Below are 21,011 nucleotides of genomic sequence, written 5' to 3' on the forward strand. Positions count from 1 at the left end.
TGTCTAAGGCTGATTGTTTGTTAGAAACCACGGAAGTGTCTAAGGCTGATCACTGTCGCCTTCTGATGAGAAGGCGGGCGACCTGGTTTCGAGAGACAGCACGGCAACCCGGCCTCCCCCAGGTCACTCGGGCCACAGACGTGCACAGACACCAATGTGGTGGATGGTCAAATGGCGTTTATTATCTTATCTTATGGGGTTAAATAGTCAAGGGGGCTTCACTACGTCAGAAGGGGGTGGTGGGTCTGGCTAGGGTTAGTAAGGAGTGGAAAACTACTGAGTTTAGGAGGGGCTGCATGCTTTAGGGGTAATTGATTAACTATAGCAGGAAGAAGGGGGGAAGGGTCTAGCTTTCCGTCACATCCCGAGATCTTCCGTTCGCCTGTCCCTATCTACCACATCTCCCCCCCGCCTTTTTTACTAATGAATGAGGTAGTTATAAACATAGGCACTAAGGTGAGGTATAAAGTTGTAATGTGATAAGGGAAAAGGGTTTCTTGATAAACCTGAGTAATCTTCGCAAGGGAAGTTTAGAGAACCTCTGCGACTGGCAGTGTCCTCGGTTTTTGGTTCACAGCATTTGTTGCCGGCCTATGAACAGGATGTTGGCCCGTTCTAGGCGAGCTTGAACAAATGAGACCAGCCTGTTTAGCAGGCAAGGTCCGAATGTGAAGGTTAAAAGCAGTATCGCTAGCGGACCTACTAGGGTGGAAATTAGAGTGGTGAGCCATGGTGATTGATTGAACCAGGACTCGAACCAGCTCTGTTGGGTTTCCCTTTCTTTCTTTCTTTGAGCCAGTCTATCTCGGAGTTCTACCATGGAGTCTTTAACGACTCCTGTGTGATCCGCATAGAAGCAGCATTCCTCCTTCAAGGCGGCATACAGACCTCCTTGCTGCATGAACAAGAGGTCCAGTCCTCGCCTGTTCTGTAAGACCACTTCCGAAAGCGAGGAAACTGATTTCTCTAGAAAGGAGATGGATTTCTCGATCCTCTGCAGGTCCTCATCAATGGTCATTTGCAGCTGAGCAAGCCCTTGGTGTCGGGTCGCGAGGGCCGAGACACCTGTGGCTGTGCCAGCTGCTCCCAGGCCGAGCAGCATTGCGATAGTCACTCCTGTTATTATTTCTCTTTTGTGGAGTCGGCCGGGCTCCTCGAAGATGTGGTACACCTCCTCGTCTGAGTGGTATAGGACCCTAGGAACAATTAGAACTTGGACACAGAAATCAGTAGCGTCATTGAATTTGGCAAGGAACACGCAAGGACTTACCCCAGATTTCTGACAAACCCACATCCCAGATGCGGATGGGACCGCCCACTTGTTGACCTTTCTGTTGGGCTTGACGACTCCGGTGCAGAGGTTGCCTTTCTGCTTCACCAAGGTTGCATTGCCAAAGCATTTGCCCCGGCCTGTGACTTGACTCAGGGTGATTCCCCTACGGGGGGTGTCCCATCTGCACTGGTGGGGGGCTTCGGCTGTGGAGTAACTGAAGGGGGTGTCTAGAGCGACTCCTTCGTAGAAAGGAGGTTTAACATCGTAACAAAGCCAGCAGGAATTGGTTAGGTTTGGGTTGGATTCGTTCAAGGATAGAAAGGTAGCCTCTAGCATGCGGAAGATTGGGTCTGAGTCCGACTCGGCTAAGCGGCCTATTTGGAAGGCATCTGCATGGCCGGTCAGGATATCGGTGGCCTTTGTGGGTAGTGGTTTGGGATGGGTAATGTTTCCCCCTTTTAGCACGTCCTTAATAGCCATATTGGGTCCTACCGGTCGGGGTGCCGGTGGTTGGAGCCTGATAATTCGCACATTCACCCACTCTTTTGGCCCCTTGAGGACTACCGTCCATGTTCTGCCTGTGGCCCAACTAGGGTGCTCTGGCTGCAGGACCGTCATGTTATAGTCCGTGCACTTCCGATATTTGGGTTGTGTATGATAGTTGTCATAGACCCCTCCCTTGAAGGCGGGCTTTTTACAGCCGGTAGGTGCCCAGGTGAACTGCAAGAATCTATCGGGCTCTTGTGGTTCCCACCCTTCTCCCGATGGTCTGGCATCTGTGACAATGGTTTCACAGCCCCAGTGCCCGCAATATCCCCACCCCGGGTAGTTACAGTACTTCTTCCCAGGGTTGGAGGCTGGACACCAGTAGGACAGGTACATGTACATGATGTGCGGGTGATGGGGTCGTAGTTTCGGTCGTCCTGGAAACAGGTCGGTGATATGGAACACGAAGGATGGGGTGCCTGCCGTGGTGATTTCTTTGAACACCTTGTCACTTGAAAGATGCTGCATGACCCACCTGAATGGCTGATGGGGGTGATAGTCTGGGTTGGCTCGCCCCTCGGCGATGAGCCCTAATAGCAAGATCACGCAAAGCCACCGTTGCTGTCCGGGTCTCACCGGTGTAGGACTCTTGGGTGCTGTCTGGCGTTTTGGTGGTTCGTCACTTTTCTCTGGAACCGGGATGTACGCGTTACGGGGACGACCCACGAGCATGTCCTGTAAACAGAAACTCGCAATTCTCGTTAGTCCCCTGGGTTGTGGCTGTATTGAAAGGAAGCAGTCCTTGATGTTTAGCACTGCGCATGGTTGCCCTTTGGGGTTTACCAGATTGTATATCCTTTGCTGGTTTCCCTCTGGTCCGGTGATCCTCACCGGGAAGGCTTTTACTGCCCCGGAAGGAGCCCATTTTGCACAAGCTATCTTTATTCTAGCCCAGTCGGTGAACTGGGCTGGTTCGCGTTGTGATTGCCTTTCGATGTGGCTTAAGGCTTTGTTCGGTTTTGTTTCAAACCGCGTTAGCTCCGCTTTTTCCGTTTCTGAGTCCCCATCAGCGTCCGTCAGCTCTCCCGAGCTGTCGGAACTGGTGGAGCTCGGCTCAGAGCCGGAAGTCGAGTGCCAGCGCGTTTCCGGGTCCCGGTGCCTTTTCGTGCAGCTCCGGCCCCGTCCCTCCCCCTCCCTTCGGGGGTGGTGCCGTTCCCGCCCCCTGGGCTTGCCCTGCCGCCCGCAGGGGGAGGTCTCTCCCTTAGATGGTAGCGGCTTTGAGCCTGGCTCCTGATTGGGCACGCGCTCTCCGCCGCCCCCCTCCTCCTCCTTTCCTCGCGGCTGCGCGCTAGCGAGAATCCGGGTATTCGGGGTCTCCCCGCAGGGAGCATGCGCGCCCCGCCCATCCTCTGGGTCGCTGGCGCCATGTTCAGCGGGGTATGGCGGCGGCAGCGGCGGCGGCGGCGGCGCCGCTCGTCCCTCAGCGTCTCTGGCTTCCCTAGCCAGTCCCTCCCAAAAGGACTGCGCGCGCTGTCGCGCCCCCGGCGCCGAGTCGCCGATTCGCGGTGAAGGGACGGGCGGGGAGTCCGCGAGTTTTTCGGGAAGCCCCGCGGGGGGGGTTGGGCTCGGCCTCGGGGAGGGGGGGGACGCGCCCGATCCCCCCGGGTCCCCACTCCCGGGTACCTCGCTTTCGGGGGCGGTTTGCGTTGCCGCTCCTACCCCCAGTTTGGGTGTAGCTAATAAACATGCGCTCGCCGCGCTCCATGTTTCTTGTTCCTCTAACGCCTCGCGCAGAGCTCGCTCGACTTTTCCCCAAGCCTTGAGGCTTTTCCCGCTGCCTGAGGTTTTTGTTTCCTCGGCTAATGCAGCCGTACATTTCCCCCACACCTCCGGGTGTAATATATTCACGGGACGTTCAATCGTCCCGAGCTCAAGGAGTCTCGCAATAGCAAGGTAAAAATCCTTGAGCTTACACTTAATTCCCCACTGCTTATAAATCGAACTTACGACCTTCGCGATGGCCTCCATGTGGCTCGCTGGTCCGGGGACGTCTCCCCCGCCTAGAATCGGCTTGGCCGTTCTGGCCGCTGTCTCTCGTCCAGGAGATTCCTGCTACCCGAGGGTTTCTCTTCTCCCTTTCCACTTCCCGGGTTTCGGCACCATATGTCGCCTTCTGATGAGAAGGCGGGCGACCTGGTTTTGAGACACAGCACGGCAACCCGGCCTCCCCCAGGTCACTCGGGCCACAGACGTGCACAGACACCAATGTGGTGGATGGTCAAATGGCGTTTATTATCTTATCTTATGGGGTTAAATAGTCAAGGGGGCTTCACTACGTCAGAAGGGGGTGGTGGGTCTGGCTAGGGTTAGTAAGGAGTGGAAAACTACTGAGTTTAGGAGGGGCTGCATGCTTTAGGGGTAATTGATTAACTATAGCAGGAAGAAGGGGGGAAGGGTCTAGCTTTCCGTCACATCCCGAGATCTTCCGTTCGCCTGTCCCTATCTACCACAGATCACACAAAAATTCAGGCTTTTCCCCCAGAAATGTGGTGTCATCAATAACCCAACAGAAGTGCACTTACACCAATGCACATAGAATGAGGAGAAAAAAAAACTAGAGGAGTTGGAAGCTTCTCTGCAGCAGGAAAATACAGATGTCAACCACAGATGGTGGTTGACTCACAACTGGAGTGCTGCTGTGGCTACAAAGAGTTCAGAAGGGATAAGCAAGGACAAAGAGGCAGTGGGGTAACCTGTATGTTTGGTAGCATTTTGACTTTTCAGAGTTTAATGGTGGTGATGATAGGGTAAAGTGTTTATGTCTAAGAATTAGGGTAAAAGTTAACAAGACATATAATGGTGCATTCCATCTAGGATAAAGCTGGGAGAACTGTCATGATCACAATCTCAAAGAGCTGTGAATGGAGTTAAATCCAGTTGGCAGCTTGACATTCAATTACACTTTAATCTCCAATATTTCTACTGCTTATAACAGTGCTTATATTCTCACTTTATTTTTCCTGGGTCAGCAGTCTGTTTACCAGAAGAAACTAAGGATACTTTCGGGAAAGGACTATTATTAGATCAGTTTTTTTCCCGTTTTCATAGAAAATAAATAACTGTATTTATTACTACAATGTACAGCAAAGGATGGGGGGGAGGATATTAAAAATATCTTTTATTGAGGTTTGCTTTGAAACAACTGTGCTTTTATTTTCTGCACTACCTCATCTTTGTAATTATCAATGGATATGAAAACAGGACAAGCCATTAAACAGAAATCAGGAGACGAAAGCATACAGAAAACTTCTTGAGCTGCCTATAAAACTGAAAAGATTTGGCGGGGGACAGGGGGGAAGGGGACATGATTTTTCCACTGTTTCATGTGCAGTTCTCAGTACCTATGAAAAGTATCTTGTTTCTCACATCTAATATCAATCTGGGTTTTTGAGAGAGAGAGTATATTCTTTATTAAACAAAAAGAAAGTGAAAGTGGAAAGGAATAAAGGTCTTATAGACATAAAATTTAAGTTGAATGCATTGAAATTTTAGTGTATATAGAGAATATTGAAGATGAATGGCAAATCAATTCACTATGCCCATACCCTTAATCCAAGAACCTCCACTGTATTGCTTCTCAAAAGTAGTTTTCATGTTGGAAGGAAAAACCTCATGTTAAAGAACATTCTTAGTTTTTGTATTTTAAAGAGGATTGCTGTCCTAGAACTTTTTGAAATACAATTAAAAATACCAAAGCAATGATCTGGAAATTAAAAACGCAGTTGACATATGAGGATGAAAATACCTTGTGGATGAAGTAGAATTTGGCTGTTTCAATTCAGATTATTTTCTTTGAACCCAAAATTTCCATTTCTCACAAATTTTGGCTTAAGACAAAATTTGGCTTTTCAAGACAGCTGCCTTGAAAGGCAGTGAATCTGAACTCACTTAAAACTGCACCTATTTTTAGTTAAAATATTTACTTTATTTTTTTAAGGAATTAATGCTCATCATTTCATGTTCCTCTTCTTTAGCATTCTATGTCATTACTGAGGAAAAAAAATATGGGATAGATCACTATAGACTAGCAAATCAAGGGCAATTTATACTCTCTGAGATTCTAAGACAAATTTCCACATATCTATCTGAGATTCTAGGACAATTTTCCACATTTCAATTTTCCACATTCCTCTTTGTGAGAAGTTTCTCACAAAGAGAGAAAATTCACTTGAGAAAGGTGAAATCATACATTTTAGCCAAATATTTAAAGGCCAAATAAAAATTGACCTTCAGAATGACTGCTTTTAACTTTCTGTACCTGTATGTGCTAGTGATAGGTCTTTACCTGTTGCAGTTTGTTTAAACAAACTACATAATTTGGTTCAGAATCACAAATAATTTTTAATCATTTTTTTCAGCAACAAATGTACTAATGGAATTTCACTGCTCTGAGATTAAAATCTGAAAAATATAGTACACCCCTCCTTTTTTAAACATGCCACTAGGTTCAGACTCTAGCATTTGCAGTAATCCCTGGCAACACCAGATGTAACACCAGATATCATTGATGCTCTGTTCAGCAGGAAGAATTCAACTACACACATTTCTGCATAAGAAGTAGGCTGAGAAAGTCTTAATCCTGTTATGTCATTGTCCTGATGTGCCACAGGATTCTGGCTCTCGAGTAGGAGCCAAGTGAATACATTTTCTGTACAATTACTTCGATAGCACCTGCATACTTCAAAGCACATAGAAGTGTTATAGCTCCATGAACATTTATTCTGAAGTGTTACCAAAGTTGATTGCAATGATTTTAATATATTTCTGTATCTACTTAAAAATTCCATTTCTCCATGAAATCCACATTAGTCCTTCAGCCTTTCAAGTGCTCCATTCCCTTTATAAGCCCTCCACTGAACTCACCAGTTTGTCATTATCTCCCTTGAGCTGTGAGCCCTAAGCTGGACACAGGACTCCAACAGGCCTCCTCCTATATGCTGAAAAGAGATGAACAATTGTCTTCCTGGAGCTTTTGCCTTTCTTGGATGCAGCCTAGTATGCAGCCAGAATTCCTCTTCCTAGGGACTGAATATATTAGATTTTTTCAAGGTATTGGAGTGCTGTCCTGGCCATCCCAACTTCTGAAAGCTGATAGTGGCCTTTTAATAACAGTAGCCAGCTCACCTTTGAATGCATTATCTGTATATGGGCAGTTTACTAAATTAATCTCCAACTCAACCCTCCTTGATGAAAAACTGTATATAATGGATTAATTATATTAGCAGGACTTTGTGATATTACAGCATCTACTTATTGACTGGAGTGGTACACAAGATGCATTAGTAGAGTTTGTCAGCTTTTCCAAGAGAGATACTCAGATGGTCACAAAAAAGTGCTGGGCAGGGTTTTTCCTAAGAAATTATTTTGACCACCATCACAGAAAGTAATGGCGTTTTGTTCTACAAAAGAATGGAAAATATTCTTTTTTATCTTGTTTAGGCCAGCAAGAAATAAATTTAACATTGTTTCTTACTGGTTTGTTCCAGAACAGGAAAAAAATTCTTTTGCTTACATGAGCTGGTAATGCTGTTGCCCTTTTATTTGACAGGCCTGCTTGTACTGCGTTCCTGTAGACATCAGTTTGTTCTATTCTCCTGTTTGAGAGAGATGAAAATCTTTTGTCTTACCTATAAACAGGATCTCTTAACACATAAGAGCAAAGAAATCACACTTTTAAAGACAAAAATAGGCATTCCAGAAGTCCCTAGGTAATTTCAAGCCTGTGTCTCAAGATGAGAGCTTGAAACACTAAATTAAAGAGACAAACCCAGGCAGGATTTTTTCAGCAGTTCCTGTTTATGTTGCTCTTTCTTAATTAGCTAAATATATATTGACAAATGTGGAAATGAACTGCTGGCTTGCAGGACCTTCACACCTTCTGTGGCAGATGGAATTTGGAAGTCTTGGTTCCAGTGAATGTTTAATATTTTTTTGTAAAGATAAATAAAGGAACACGAAAGAATGAATGCATTACTACTGTATCTTGTTTAAGCCAGTTCCTTACAAAGCTGGAAACCAGATTCAGTCCTAAGTCAGGACAGGCAAATCAAGACAATTTAGGTCTCAGTGTTAGGTCATTAAGGTGACAGTAGAGCCTCATTTTCCTATGAAGATTCGAAAATCTCTTTCCTCCAATGTTCCCTCCTTCAAAATTTAGGTGTTTGTATGGTGAGTTTTGCTTTAGTGTAATTTTGAATCATTACTAGTACTTAATAAAGAAAATAGATAACAATAACCAATACTGCATCAATTATCTTTGAAGATTTTAGATCTTCAGGGAAAAAAAAATATTTAAACCCTGTAGCTGTAGTTCCCTATTCTAACTATCTACAGTTGAATTTTTGAAGTTGCAGTCAATGAAGTATTTGCTTTGTTCACAGAGAGCAAAGATAAAGACTGATTACTAAGCAGGAAAGGGTCATCTAGGTCTGCACAACTCCCCTTTCACGGCACTTGAAAATGTAGAAGGAAGTGTTGAAAAGGCCAATCTTGTTTCTCAACTTCTGTATAAGAAAGAGCACTGCAATCTCAGGCTGACCCTAATATTTTCTATTTAAGCTGCTGGAACAAATGAAAATATTAAAACTGTAACAATAAGAAATTCACAAGGAGGACACAACAGAGAGAGTAAGAATAAGAGGGAAAGGCCTCATGAAAAGAGAAGAAAAAGAAGGAGGCAAATGCCCCCAAAGTGACAATTGTAGAGGAGGCACTCTGTGTGTTTGACCTCTGCTGCAAAAGGATTTACTGAGAGAAATAAATATACCTATTGCTTGGGACTTTAAAACAATTGTCCCTGAATATTTTACATGGCCTCTCTAGTCCTTTGACAGTTGTTGGAAACTTTATTTCTAAGTCTAAATAATATTTAAATGATGTCATGAAATTCAAAGAGTCTGACAGTTGAAAGGAGAGGAAAACAGTAGAAACAGTTCTGCCAGTAACATATCAGATATTTTATTGAAGCATTTGGAACTAATAGGATGCAGAAAATCTGGAAAGTAAAAAAAAAAAAAAAAAAAAAAAAAAAGTTTGCCATAGCAACCATCAATTTACCTGATTGTTACAATGCATTCTAACTTAAAGCATTTACAGAAACTGTAAATGACTGTGCTTCCCTAAAAATATTGCATTACAAAGCTACTGTTACTCCAAGCTCTCAACTATAGTCAGGCAAATATTTTAGACATTTGTAGAGCTTCACAGTTCTTCTATCCTATAACTTGAGAAAGATAATTAAATAAATTAATCCATATAACAAACTTTTTGACATCTTTGAAAGCACTTACACAAGTCTTAAATTATTAATATTTCCAAGATAACTTAAGCTGTGATCACCATTTTTCTGGTGGCAGATATAATGCAAATAAAGCACAGAGAGAGGCAATGTCATATTCAAGATTAAGATATTGATGTTCTTTCTAGTTTATTACATGATGTTGCCAATTTGTTCTATTTTTCTAATTCTTTGTCTTGATTAGCAAAGGCTGCAGTGTCTCAGAAAGTCTTTGAGGATCAAGAGGATGTTCTGATAAATGCTATTGTCACTAAATGGTGAAAGGGAAAATGTATCATCTGCACACTACATGCACCACAAGGAAGCCTCTGAGCTTCTTGCATGAATATGGCTCAAATACACACAGTAAATCTACCATGACAGGATACGCAATTTGTCATTTGTACAAGCATTGTTCATGCAGTGCACAGCACAAATACATGGGTTTTTTTCCCTCAGAAAATCCTGGATATAAACAAGAGACCCCTATGAAAATCCTAGCAAGTAGGGTACATCTGATGAGAAACAATGAATGCACCATCAGGTTTTATTAACTACCTCTGTTAAGACATGAGCTCACTGATGGTACCTATCCTTGCAATAAAAATTAAGTTAATGAATGGAACTAAATCTGATAATAAAGTTATTTAAAAGAGTATAATTTGTTTAAGAAGCAAAGTTAAATCAGTTTTGTTTTTGTTATGGACATATCACATTAGCCATATAAAAACATCCATTCTTCCCTTCTGTTCCACAGTTTGAAAGTAAATTTTTCATTAATAATGAAGAAATCCCAGAATAATTTTACTGTACAACTCATTTGCCTTGAGGAAAGCTCTGAATATTGGACTGTTTGAGGAAAGCCTGTATATTGGACTAAGCTAGTAAATCTCAAAACTGGTGAAGGTCAGTGATCAAATTCATCAACTCCCATCTACTCTGATGATGCAAGGACCTAGCAGCCTGCACAGGTAAGTATGATTTAAAGCAGAATTCTGTTTCAATGCTAGTATAAAAAGGTTGAGAGATAGATAGATAGATAGATAGATAGATAGATAGATAGATTATATAGATAGATATAGATATAGATATAGATATAGATGATATAGATATAGAGAGATATAGACAGAGATATAGAAAGATGTAGATAAAGATTAGATATATAGATATACATACATAATGGAATCATTTGACTCACAACAGCAAAAGTCTATGACTATCTGCATGCATACAGTGTAGATATTGTTTATATAAAAACTATTTCTTAATGTTTATTCTTTCTGATTCCCCAGGATACCACTCATAAGAGGTCCTAACTAAAGGGGAAAAAAGCCCAAAACCATAAACTGCCCCAAAGAAACAAAACAAAATCATTACTTCCTGTCTAGTTAGGCTAGATACTCATGATAATCTCATTTGCCTAGCAGTAAGCACAATAATGAAAAAATAATAGCTGTTTTAGATTAAACATCAGGCTATTAAAAAATAGAGATAAAAGGCAGCATTAAATAGTGCCATAAATCTTCTACAGAGTTTTAAAGATATACTCAGTTAGTTACATTTAGTTATAGCAATGGACACTCATAAGCAGGTGTCTGCTAAAAATTGGCACCCAGCAGCCTCTCAACTGTCACATATGTTTAGATCTCTTAGCCATAAACCCCTTTTTTCATATATTTGGAATATTGCCAAAATAACCTATCAGCTATTAGCAGTCTCACGCTGTGAAAATACCTTTTCTAAAATATTTGTACTTTCTAGTCCCAAAAATTTCTGCTTTGCAATGTTTCTAAGGACATATTAGCCTTTGTTACTGACTCCTATATAAAGACAATCTTCACAACCCTGTAGAATGAATACAAAACTAAAACAATCTATTAGAAGAAATTATCTAACTGTAGAGGCATTCATCTTGTTCTGTGGAGATAGGTTGAGAGAGCTGAGATTATCCAGCTTGGAGAAGAGAAGGTTCTGGGGAGACCTTAGAGAAGCCTTTCAGTACCTAGAGGGGGCTACAAAACTGAAGAAGGAATTCTACAAGAGAATGTAGTGATAAGACAAGTGATAATGGCATTAAACTGAAAGAGGGCAGATTTATGTTAGATATTAGGAAAAAATTTTTTATTGTGAGGGTGAAGGTTGTTCAGACAACTGGAAAGGTTGTTCAGACAAATTGTGGGTGCCCCATCCCTGGAAATGCTCAAGGCGAGGTTAATAGGTCTTTGAATAATCTGGTGTAGTGGAAGGTGCCCCTGCCAGTATCAGAGGGGCTGGAACTAGATTATCTTTAAGGTCCCCTCCAACCCAGGCCATTCTATGATTCCATGATTCTATGATTCATCTACTAAGTCCAGAATGGACTAAGTTCCTATAACAGTGTCAGTAAGCAATGTTGAGATTGGTTGCTGTCTAAGATTTAAAGATTTGTGTAAATGTGATTTGCTAGTGAAATAAGAGTTTAAATAGATATCATTTTATTATTATCTCATATGGGAATTTAATTCAACAAAATATTGTACATACTCCCTTACCTAACTGGATATTGGACCATCCTGTATCACTTCTTTTTAATGTCACATAGTGTAGAGGAACTAATGGAAATTCTTCATTTTCAGCACACAGCAAGCTCTGTGAAGGATAAGAATGGATGTTGTTATCATGCCAATCAAAGCTAAAAGATTTTTTGAATGAGTACTCAAATCAAGCTGATACTAAATGTCACTTCTTTCCTACCTCATTGCTGAAAGTGCTATAAATTTTAAGTACAGTTATCAGGAAAAGAGGCTGTGTGCATTTTGGAGGAACCAGCTAAGCTTAAATACTGAAAATTAAAATGGAATACTTGAAAAATAATTGAAAGTAAAAGCAGCAGTATTCAATAATTTTAATTTTATTATGAAGAATTAAATTATTAGAGTCCAAAATGCAGTAGTTACAACACATATAGATAAGAAACTACCTTATTTTACAAAGTATAATATGCACTAACTTGTTCCAGAGAATAAAAATATTCTGTGACAAAATTGTGATTGCATCTAAGGGTGTCTCAGAAAAATTTGAAAAATTAAAAAAAAAACCAACCAACCAAAAAAAACCCCACCACCAACAGCAACAAAACATAAGTTAAGGAATAGATCATTATCTGACAGGTATGTCACTTGATAGTAGTAATAGTTTTGGCTTTAAAACTTTTATTTATCTGGGTAATATGGAATAAAGATAGACCATTATGTTTTGCAGATATGCGTATTTACCAGTATTGCAAAAGCATATTATACAGAGTAAAAATGTAATTTAAAGATTTGTTCAAGATAATTGCCAACAGTAAAAGACCTCTAACTAGAACCAGAGTTCAGTAGCTCTGCAGATATCTTAATGGTCTGGATACAAATCTGAGCTAGGAATAAAGATATAAACATTTTGTGTAAACAGTTTTAGAAAAAGAAGATAGGGAGGGATTATGTGAATTCCTTTTTCAATCAATCTTATCTTGCAAATCTGCCTGCAAATAGCATCCTACCTGAGGCAGAAGGCAGAATTATCTTCTAAAGAGGCATAAACTGTGTTTTTATTGGGTCAAAACCACCCAGACTTAGTTCTATGACCCAGTTACATGGAAAGCAATTAATTTATTCATACCAGAATCTTTGAAATTTAATAAAAATATGCACATCCATATGCCAATTAATTTAATATATTTCCTCTCTATTGGCTATAAAGGGGTAGACTGTAATTTGCACACAGACTTGTAACATTTAAATATCTAACTTAGGCAAAGGGATCTCATCAACCATTTCTATGATACACAGTCATAGAAAGCAAAGAAAATTACTTTAAACTTAACCAGATAAAGAAGTGTGTGGCATTTACCAAGCTAGGATTCTACTGGATTTTATTTAAGGAGCAACTAACTGTCACACACACACACACACACACACACACACACACACACACATACATATATATATATATATATATATATATATATATATGTTATGGTTTTAACCCCCTGTGTTCTCAGAGGTATGTCTATACCTTCAGTGGTCAGTCCAAATGCTAATATCCAAACCTGACCACTGATTGGTTTGACTCAACTTCTTGAAAAAATTCACGTCTATGTCAAACCACAATACTCCACTCTTCGCTTCTGAGAACACACATTTCTAAAATTATTATCAAAATTACATTTAACACAATTCTATATAAAACAATAACCTAATACATGCTTTGCTCTTATTCCTTTTTGATTTTATCTCACAGTTTTAATTTTATCATTATCTTATCTTGCTCAGAATTTCATTCCCGGCCTATGCACCAAAAAATGTTATGGTTTGACACTGGTGCAATGTTAGTGCTTTTATGAAAATATACTTTCTTAACATAAATGTTGTGAGATGTTATTAGGAATAGAGTAGAGCAAGCTTAAGTTTAATAACAAAAGAAAAAAAAAATTTATTAAACTACTACTACTGTAAAAGACACATATACTAAATTCAGGATGAAGATTCTCTAAAACACTCTTTTTCCTACCCAATTTCTAAAACAACTACAGTGAGATATCACTCGGGATTCCTGATTAAGTTGCAACTTTTCAGATAATTAATATTCAGTCTATTAAGGCAGAGAGGAGTCTCTCTTGCACCATAGACTCCCTAGGAAACACAGTTGCTACTTCCTGTGTTTCCATGTCACACGTGGCAACTGCCTGGAGAAAATCTGCTTGTGTGACATTCTCTTTTCTATGTCACAGTGCTCTTACTACTATGCATGGGCAGATTGTTTATAGGGCTTTTTTAAGGATGCTTTGCCACGGACTTAAAGAGGTAACAGTTTAGTTTCTTATTTTAGGACTACAGTCCCCGCCCCCCCTCCATTTCTTTCCCCCTGGGGCTGCGGGTCTAAGAACAGAGATCATTTTTTTCTTGAAGACAGAGGGTATCGCTATTCTTTTTTTTTAGCTTTTTTCTGTTCTTGCCATTCCAGTGCTGGTATTTGCTGAAGCAGGTCTCTTTGGTTTATTATTGCATCTCTCTAAAAATGCAGTTTCTATTGTAGGAGAATTTGGTTTAGTTTATGGTTAACAAGAAAAGTCTAGCTAAAAGCAACTCTATCATCTCTTCTTACTTAAAAATTTCTTCTTCTAACATTTTAGGTCCTGGACTGTCTCTCTTCTACTATAAATTGAGGAGGAGTAATATTTTACAAAGATTTTATATCTCAGGATAGGGTTAAAAGTTTAGACTCCCCGGACGGCTGAAATTTCTGTTTAGAACTAACTTTAATTTCTACACTGGGCATCTCCCCCCGCTTCTCTTTTTCTTTTGCCGGTAAATTTTAGATACTGTCACATTCTCTGTCTCCTTCCTTCTGTGGGGGGAGGGAAACAAAGGTATTTCTGTTTCTCTCTACTCTTCTGTTTGTAGGAGCTGGTTCGGTTTTAGTCTTTCAGCCCCCTCAGCTTACTTCTTTCAGGCTGCATGGCTTCCCCTCCCCCTCCCAGCCTGTGGTTGGGCAGGAGAGAATCTGCACTCTCTGACGACTGGAACTAAAAAGAGACAGTTCCCCTGGGAGTTCTTGCTTTTAACCCCCTGTGTTCTCAGAGGCGTGTCCATACCTTCAGTGGTCAGTCCAAATGCTAATATCCAAATCTAACCACTGATTGGTTTGAATCAACTTCTTAAAAAAATTCACTTCCATATCAAACCACGACAATATATAAAATAGTTTATGTTATAAAAGAGAGCATGTGCAACATATAATGCATACACAAAGCACTCAACCTGTACATACATGCACAATGCGGAAGTGCAGACAAAACTCAAAGCAATTTTCTGAGAAGGCCAAGTAAAAGGAAAAAGGTTTTCTTCTTGTTAAATATTTTCCATCTAAACCTTCTGTGAACATTTACAGCTGTTAGACAGAGAAGAAACAAGAGATACCAAATACAGAAATCCAAAATCTGAGATTTATGTGTCATGCTAGTAAAGGATTCATGCAGTGCACTGTTATATACACACTTGGAAATAAAGCATAGTTACTTGAGCCAAATAGAAAGATGTTGAAACCCCAGAACATAAATCTGAATTTTAAATACTGTCAAGTTAAACCTATTAAGTCAACATTGGACAAAGAAGTTAATAACTCATTTTCCCAAGAACCTTTGCATATACAAACATAAGAAAACAAATTTAAATTAGCATAGAAAATTTCTTTGTTTTATGCTTAACTTCTCTTTACTACTACTATTATTTAAATTAAATTTTGTGCAATACATGGCACTTACATAACAGCTCAAGGGATTTGTATTTAAAATTCCATTGTTTTGAACTCTTTTTAGTAATAAAGGATTTTAGCATGGTTTTTAATGCACATAGATAATGAAATTCTAAATACCTCTACTAAGCTGGAGATGCAAATTCAGGAAATGAACCCAGTCCTGCAATTAATCCACACTGAAAAGTGTAAGGGACTCTGACATGCAAATGAGCTTAGTCACCACTCCTAGGTTCAAGTAGAGACTTGGAATAAATAAATATGTTTTATTTTGAATATGTCCATGTTTTCAAATCAAACCAGGGATACCTGAGTCATTAAAGTAGATATGAGCCAGAAGGCAGCTTCTCTCATAGATGCTCCCCCAAAAATTTTTCAGCTTTATTTTGCATGTGACATTATAGCCAAGCATATTGTATGAGACTAGTTTAGGAAAGCTGGATGTAAAAGAAGCAAGCAAAGTAAAAGTTGGATATGAAAACTAAGACTATCAATTCAAATTATTACTGCAATAATAATGCAAAAGTAAATAATTCTTTCTGATTCAACTGGTTGTAACTATCATATGTGATTTCCAAGAATCTCTGTCAGAAGAATGGGAATAACAAAGTGAATCTGTGCTCTCATATGCACCCTTAAGTGCTTCTGAGAAGTGTTGAAATTATACCCTTGGTCTTGATGCTCTGGTACCTTATCTTAATTGCTCTTTATTTGGCCAGGTTGAGCAACTGGTAAAGCGAATTCATGTCACAAAGGACTGTGTTCAATGCACAGCACTCTGATACATGAATGGGAACTTCATCTTATTGAACTGCAACTGTTTAAAAAATCATTGTCTAGGCTCAAGCAGATATTGAGGCCTCTTGTTGCAAAGCAGCAAGCTCTTCTGGAACCTAATAGAGCCCAAAACAAGGTAAGTTTAAGACTCTTACCTCTCGTCCTATTTTAAAATAGAGCATAAAGAACTAACTTAGACACCTACCTTATGTATGGCAAAGATTGGATGAGATTAATCACTCTCTTAAGGAGAAGCACCTGTCAGAGAACACCTGGCAGTACAGCTTCCTTCTCTTTTTCAATTATATGGAGTATTTCTGCCACAAACTGTCAGATACCATGCCTGTGGCCAACTGAGTAAAGTGATATTATGAAAGGGCTCAATATATATAGCCATCTTTGAGTGAAATTTAGTACTATTTAGAAATAAGGAGAGAGAGCAGAACATAATAACTGATGGATAAGAAAAGTAAATGTCCTTAAGATCAATTGTGATTCAAGGACAACAATATGAGAACATCTGTTCTGGGCAGTTTCAGAGAAACACGTGAATTTCCCAGTGCTAAAAGACATTTCCCTTTGTGAGTTATACCAGTTTGTTACATCACTTCAGCTCTTAAACTCTGCAGCAAAGTCCTCCATTTTGTCCATTTACATTTACACAGTGCAAACTTCACAAAACATATTGTAGACGCTATGGGGTACACTAACAGTAGTGCTCAGAATAATGGGAAGAACACTGATGCAGAAGGGAAGCATGCTGCATTAGCAATAATTCATGACTGTGCAATGTATATAAAATGCTACATTGGAGATGACTGCACTCTGCTGGACTGTATAATAGTTATGCAACATCCAAGACAAAAGGGAGTATAAGGACTTCTGATGCAGTCACTCCCAATCAGACTTGTCTGACTGGAGTTGCTGTTTAGAACATTATAGTCATGATTATGGCTATGGTATGATTTCACTTTGGCCATGGGTGTTGCATCCTGGGATTGGGTTTTAGGGGTTCTTATTTGTGTTAACTAGCCGAGTCCTGTGTGCCCCCGTGCTTCCCCCGTGTTGTAACCCCCCCCCCCCCCCGCAGTTTCTGGCCCCATGCTGCCTGACGTTGAGTTTTCCCCCACCCTGCCACTCCTGTGACCACTCCCCCATCTAGCCCCGGGAGCCCCCGTGTCCGCTGCCCATCCCCACGATCCCGTTCAGCCCGAGGCTCGGTGTCTGCCCCTGCGGTTCCCTGGTTGGTCGGTCTCCTACATCATCATCGCGGCACCCGCACTGATTGGGGAGGGGCATCTGCCCTCCCTATCACATCCCCTATATCATCCCGCTCCCTCCCGGGTCCCAGTGCCATTTCCCCCATGTGGAATGGGAAGCGCAGGTCGCTACCCGCCCACTGCAGCTCTCAGCGACAATAAATCCTTCCTGCCTTCCTTCGTGAGTGATCTGAACGTTCCTTCCCTCTTTACCTCGGATCCTCGCCTGGGTGACTGAACCCGGCAGACCTCGACCGGCATGCCGGTGCCAGCAGCACGCGGGAGAGAAGCAGTGGACCCGGAAGTCCAGGGGGAGGCAACGCCGGAGGGCACTGGAGTTTCTCCGGACCCGGGGGAAAGAGTAAACACCGCACATGGGTAAATCTTCACTATGGAGGTACAAATGCTGTTCCACAGAGTTACCAATTTTTATGCTTTTACTGTGAGTCTGATGACTCCAGAGCTGAAAAGTCCAATAAAATATTGATAAAATATATTTTGAAAAAAGACAAAGGAAAAAAATTCTTTCCCTTGACTGCATTTGCATATTTTTTTTTTAATTTCAGCCATAGTTATTATTTTGAAAGAATTTAGTATCTTTTTCTGAATGTTTCAAATTTATGATTTTGATATCAGTACCTGTTTCCATTTTATTTGTTTGTTCCTGACCCATCCTGGGTTCTGACCCATCCTGGAATGGCAAATCCTAGAATTCAGGATCCTAGCTGCAGGACCATACAGCAAATATTAAAGTAATACATTATTTCCAATTCAAATAAATAAGCTGGCCAGCAAAGAGCAGGTTTTTTTTTTTTTAAAAAAAATCCTATTGGGCAAAAAATCTGATATCAAGGCAAAAAAACATTTGTTCACACTGGTTATTGCCTGTGTGAGACCAACAGCATACTGTGGGTAGACCAAAATAAAAGACAGGGTCATTTGTAGCTTAGCTCAAAGTGTTTCCCGAAGGGAAACTGTAGCTGCTCTACACAGTGGGAAATGTCATCTGAGGAGAGCACACTGTTCCAATGGTTAAGAACAGTACTGGATTTACATATCCATACCCCTGCATATCCAAACAGAAAGATCATTGCTGCAAGCCCTATGTGTGCAACCACAGAACTGCTGCCCCTGCTTGAACTATGAGTTGATTTTCAGGTAACCAGAAAAACAAAGTGAGTGTCTTATGTCTCTAAATATTTGCATGAGTAAAGTGAACAGGCAGATGCAAACTAGGCATGTACTATTTTTTCCTGCTGTTTGAAACTCAGACTAATTATCTGAGCAAAGAGATAATTTTTTTGAAAGAATGTCTGCTCCAAAAGGATATGGTTCACATAAATATCATCCTACTGCTCTCTGTGCTTCCCTGTCTCTCCTCGCCACATCCCAGCCTCCCATTTCAGGCATCTGAGAATGCTTTGGGGAGTTTTGTTGACAACTTGGGGACACACAAACAAGGAACTAGTGCAGCTCAGATTTTTTTATTTCATACTCCACAAAAAACATTTTAGCTCGTGACCTGCAAGAAACCCAAAGTACTAAAACCTCAGCTTCTTAAGATTAATTAAAGAGGAAAAAAAAATTTAAATCCAATTTTTCCCTATTAGAAATGACGGTCAATAAGAAAAAAAAATATCCATTACACTCTAAATGTCTACCTTTTTCAATATATGATAGCAAGAAGGCAAAAATTTTTCAACTCTTACTGAAACATATAAATATGGTAATGCCCATATTGTAGTTATAATCATCATGATCTGTATTTTCTTTTCTCCTTAATCTGCACTCACACCTGGGAAATAACATTGATCAATTAGACATTGCAGTATACTTTGAAGGCTGTGGTAAGTGTCCCTCCGAATTAAGTTCCCGTGGTTCTTTAAAGATAAACATTGCTCTAAAATAGTATAAAAAGAACTAGTGAATAAATCTGAAAGCATGTTTTCTGGCTTGAGATAACAGAGCTCCCTTTTTGCTTGAAGCAGTAAGTATGAACCCAAAGGACAGAGATCTGAATTCTTGTTTTGCCACCCACTTCTCTGTAAATGAATTTGTTAAGTGGATTGTATACCTGCTTACTTTCGAGATATTAGCTGAGCATGTTTCTATTAAATATACTGTAATCAGGGTAGGTATCATTAGAACAGACACTAGAGAAGAGCCAGCTGAACATTGAAAGGTAATTAGGATAGGTTGGTGCTAAGTTCCCTCCACACTTTTACAATATTTTGCTTTCTACTAGTATTTCTAAAAGCTGTTATGTAAATATCATGTCTCTGATACCTGTCCTCAGTGATCATTGCATTAGTCCAAAACAACTTTTAAAATTCAACAGTAGCTCTTCCAGGCTATAGCAGCAGGGTATCTTTCAAATGAATCCAGCAGAGTAGCGAAGCTGCAGTGCTTATGTTCAAGGCAGGTACCAAGTCTAAAAGCAATTTCACAGATGAAAGACGAGTTATCAACAGCATTACAGCCACACTGGCATATTTTCTTTGGAAATTATATACCATATTTTATAGAATAACGATAAAGTGGAAATCTACGAGGCCTCTGCCTCTGCAACTAACTTCACATGTGGCTACTGAAAGCCATCAAATCATGTCCTATACCTGTGTCAAGAAACTGAATGACAATGACCTTTCAGTGTGCTTTGTTGTGCTGAGCTGATTGACAAAGTGACTAACTCATGCTTGAAATGGTGTGGGAGATAAGTGTTACTCTCCAGAGCATCTGTAAGAAAGTTACTGTTTTTAAGTACATCTTCAAAATACATGCCCTGCTTACTGAGTTTGTGTGCAACTCAGGCAAACATTTTCACTATATTTTCAGTTCTTCTTCCAGGCTGTAGAGGAAACGTGCCTCAGCTTTTGTGGTTCAAGATGTATTTCTAGTAGCATCAGGAAACAAGCAATACAGTATCTGACTCCAGTAGTCAGTGTCATAAACCACTAGATTAGATTTCTCATCCTTCTTTCTACTCAAGCTAAAATCCAGATAGTAATAAGAACTGGCATTGCTTTCTGTGTTGACTTCATTTTATCTAAGTCAAAGCTTCATGCAAAATCTGTGGAAAATACTGGTCTTTGTTCATACAAAGCAGCAGTTATTACACTTAAAGCACATTCAGAACAATACAACATAGGGTGTCTTGTACAAAATTTCAGATAGGAGAAATACTTGCAAATTGAAGAACTTCTCCTTGATGTTTATTCATCAATGCTACTTTTGCTACAGTAGGGAAAAAATAAATATTGTGCACTTATATGCAAATGATGAAATTCTTCAATTTGCAAACACAGTAAAGAGGTTTTTGAGGGAACAGCATTGATATCGGTTATTCTGTGACTATGTTTTACCTAAGGTACGAAAAACTGAATAAGTAAAATAAGACATTAAGCAAATGATCAATACAGAAACCTTCATTGAATTTGGAAAAGCAAACAATAGCTGCTGAAGAGTACAGTTCAGTTTATTCATGTGACTCAGGACCTCTGAATGAACAGTGATGGTCTCAAGAGTCTCATTATAAATATCTGATATTTCCTATTAAATTTAATAATGTTCTCAAATTCCTGTGTCTGAGATCAGGAGAAAAGGTTAT

At 40.2% G+C, this 21,011-nt stretch overlaps 1 protein-coding gene and 1 long non-coding RNA gene across 2 annotated transcripts; both read right to left on the reverse strand.

Moving 5' to 3' along the window:
• Positions 1 to 571: 571 nt before the first annotated feature.
• LOC128783715 (uncharacterized) lies at positions 572 to 3,865 on the reverse strand. Its single transcript, XM_053934745.1, has 3 exons — positions 3,770 to 3,865; positions 1,815 to 2,494; positions 572 to 644 (listed from the first exon to the last, which is right to left on the reverse strand). The coding sequence occupies exons 1-3, from the start codon at positions 3,785 to 3,787 to the stop codon at positions 572 to 574; spliced, it is 771 nt and encodes a 256-aa protein (XP_053790720.1). The 5' UTR covers positions 3,788 to 3,865.
• A 1,902-nt stretch (positions 3,866 to 5,767) lies between these two features.
• On the reverse strand, positions 5,768 to 13,723 carry LOC128784756 (uncharacterized). The gene is made up of 5 exons (XR_008429606.1): positions 13,626 to 13,723; positions 11,627 to 11,723; positions 7,332 to 7,413; positions 6,683 to 6,756; positions 5,768 to 5,808 (listed from the first exon to the last, which is right to left on the reverse strand). It is a non-coding gene; the product is annotated as an uncharacterized LOC128784756 (long non-coding RNA).
• Positions 13,724 to 21,011: the final 7,288 nt, after the last annotated feature.

The sequence above is a fragment of the Vidua chalybeata genome, chromosome 2, assembly GCF_026979565.1.
Source record: "Vidua chalybeata isolate OUT-0048 chromosome 2, bVidCha1 merged haplotype, whole genome shotgun sequence".
Taxonomy (NCBI): domain Eukaryota; kingdom Metazoa; phylum Chordata; class Aves; order Passeriformes; family Viduidae; genus Vidua; species Vidua chalybeata.